Raw genomic sequence first — 2,519 nt, forward strand, 5'->3', positions numbered from 1 at the left:
TCCCCCCCCCCCCCCAGAACCGGGCGGGGAATCCCTCTCCACTGCCCCAAACCCCGAGGAAAACGAGAGACCCTCTGCTGGTGAAGGCGGGGGAACTTACCGGGGGGGCGGTGGAGAGAATGATCCGCGCGGCTGTGGACCGTTCCAAGAGGGAGATCCTCCAAAGGATGGAGGAGATGCTCCGGACCATCGTCGGCGGCGGGGCCCGTACTAGCGGTCCCGCGGCGGTCCCCTCCAACCCTCGAGAGGGGAGGAGGGGTGCCGCGGGGGACCGCCCGGTTCCCGGGGCCGATCGAGGGTCCGGAGCAAGGAGGACGGATCCTCCTCTGGGGGAGACAGCGAAAGCCGCGGGGGGGGCCGCAAAGAAGAAGAAGAAGAAGAAGAAGAAGGCCCCCCCGATGCGGCAGACGCAGCAGACGGAGGTGGCGGCTCCCGTGAGTCAAGGGGCTGCCGAGACCCCCCGGCCCGTCGCGGGTGTCGACACGTTCGCGACGGTGCTGGGGCGGAGGGCAAAGGCAGCCCAGAAGAAGGCGGCCAGGGCCGCCTCCGGAGCGGTGGCCCCCGACCCCCCGGCGAAGGAAAAGACCGGGGGGCTCAGAAGAGGGCTCCCAGGCGGAGGGTCCCGCGAACGTCGGTCGTGGCTTTGACACGAACCGACGGCGACTATCGCGGGGCCCTTGCCACCTTGAGGGGGAGCATTAATCTCGGGGAGTTGGGCATCGGGGACCGGGTCGCTATAAGATCCGGGGCCACCGGTGCCCGACTGATCGAGGTGTCCGGGGAGGGCCATGCCGAGAAGGCCGACCTACTCGCTGAGTGGATCAGGCGGTTCCTCCCCGACGAGGAGATAACGCGGGTTAATAGACCGCGTAAAATGGCGGAGATCCGTCTAAGGGACTTAGACGACTCCGTTGGAGTTGAGGAGGTGAGGGGGTGGGTGGCCGATGCGGCGCGGTGCAGCGTCTCCGACGTACAGTGCGGGGCGCTGCAGCCGGCCGCCGGGGGCACCTTCAGCCTTTGGGCCCGCCTCCCCCTCACCTCTGCGAAAGAAGTCGCCCAAAAAGGGCGGATAAGGGCCGGTTGGGTTTCGGCCAGGGTGGCCCTTCTCGAGGTGCGGCCTATGCGCTGCCACAAATGCCTCGAGAGGGGCCACACGAGGGCGCTGTGCCCCGGTGAGGCGGATCGCAGCGGGAGGTGCTACAGGTGTGGAGAAGCCGGTCACACCTCCCGCGGCTGCCGGTCGGCCCCTAAATGTCCGCTCTGTACGGACAGGGGCAGACCGGCGGCGCACGTGCTGGGCGCTAACACGTGCATCCAGCGCAACGTGCGCGGACGCCCACCGGGTGCTCAAGGGAAGGCGCCGGTCACTGCGACTTCCCCCCTGGCTGAAGCTCAGCCGGCGGAAAAGGAGAAGGGGGAGCCGAGCGGCGGACTGGACGAGGTGCCCAAGCCGCAACGCCAGTCGCGCCAGGAGGCGCGCAAGGGAGGGGCCCCCGACGTAGAGGCCATGGAAGTGGCGGCCCCGTCGGACGGGGGGGATAAGGCCCAGTAATGCCTCGACATCCCCCCCGCCCGATACCAGGCGGTTATGGCCTGATCCAGGCCAACGTGAACCATTCCCACCATGCGCAGGAGTTACTCCAGCAAAGCGTGGTGGGATGGGGGTTCACGTTGGCGATCGTGGCCGAGCCCCACCGCCTCCCCAGAGACGGCAGACCGTTTTGGGCTGTCGACAATGGGGCTGCGGGGGACTCGGTCGCGATAAGATGGCGGTCGGTGCCGGGCGGGCCCGACACGACCGCCATCACCAGCGGCGAGCGGCACGTGGCCGTTCAGTGGGGGCCTATCGCGGTCGTGGGGATTTACCTCAGGCCCACCAGGCGCCCTGCCCCGTTCGAGGACTGGCTCTCGGACATAGGACAGACTGTCCTGAGTCTGAGTCCGAGGCCGGTCCTTGTGGCCGGGGACTTCAACGCGTGGCACGCAAGTTGGGGTTCCCAGCGCGACAATGAGAAGGGCAGGGTCCTGCACGAGTGGGCGGTGACGCACGGTCTGGTCCTGCTTAATGAGGGCCGGACCTCCACCTGCGTGCGGACGCAGGGGGAGTCCATCGTGGACATCACGTGGGCTACCCCCTCGGCCGCGCGCCTGGTTACGGGGTGGAGGGTGGAGGAGGGTACCGAGACTCTATCGGATCACCGTTATATTACGGTGGAGTTCGGTGCCCTCTCCCCCGTGCGTCGCCAGGAGGTGCGACCGCGATGGGTCCTCAAGAAGCTCCATGAGGACGCCCTGATGGCCTCGCTGGAGGCCGCCTGTTGGGTCCGGGGAGATCTCCCTGAGACCCGGGAGATGGACCCCCTGCGGGAGGCCGAGTGGGTCGGGGCGGCGCTAACAGCGGCGTGTGATGCCGCGATGCCCCGATCCAAGACTCGGCCCCGGCGGGCTGTCCACTGGTGGACGGCGGAGATCGCCGACCTACGTCCACGCGCCGTCCACCGGGGGAGGATATTCGCCCG

General features: G+C 68.4%; 1 protein-coding gene across 1 annotated transcript; it reads left to right on the forward strand.

Moving 5' to 3' along the window:
- Positions 1 to 1,551: 1,551 nt before the first annotated feature.
- Positions 1,552 to 2,375, forward strand: LOC105563169 (the record flags this gene model as incomplete). Its single annotated transcript, XM_012014541.1, has 1 exon — positions 1,552 to 2,375. A coding segment is annotated over exon 1 (824 nt), but the record flags the coding sequence as incomplete, so codon positions are not given.
- Positions 2,376 to 2,519: the final 144 nt, after the last annotated feature.

This window comes from Vollenhovia emeryi, unplaced genomic scaffold (genome assembly GCF_000949405.1).
Source record: "Vollenhovia emeryi isolate VEMERY1.0 unplaced genomic scaffold, V.emery_V1.0 DF944514.1, whole genome shotgun sequence".
Lineage (NCBI taxonomy): Eukaryota > Metazoa > Arthropoda > Insecta > Hymenoptera > Formicidae > Vollenhovia > Vollenhovia emeryi.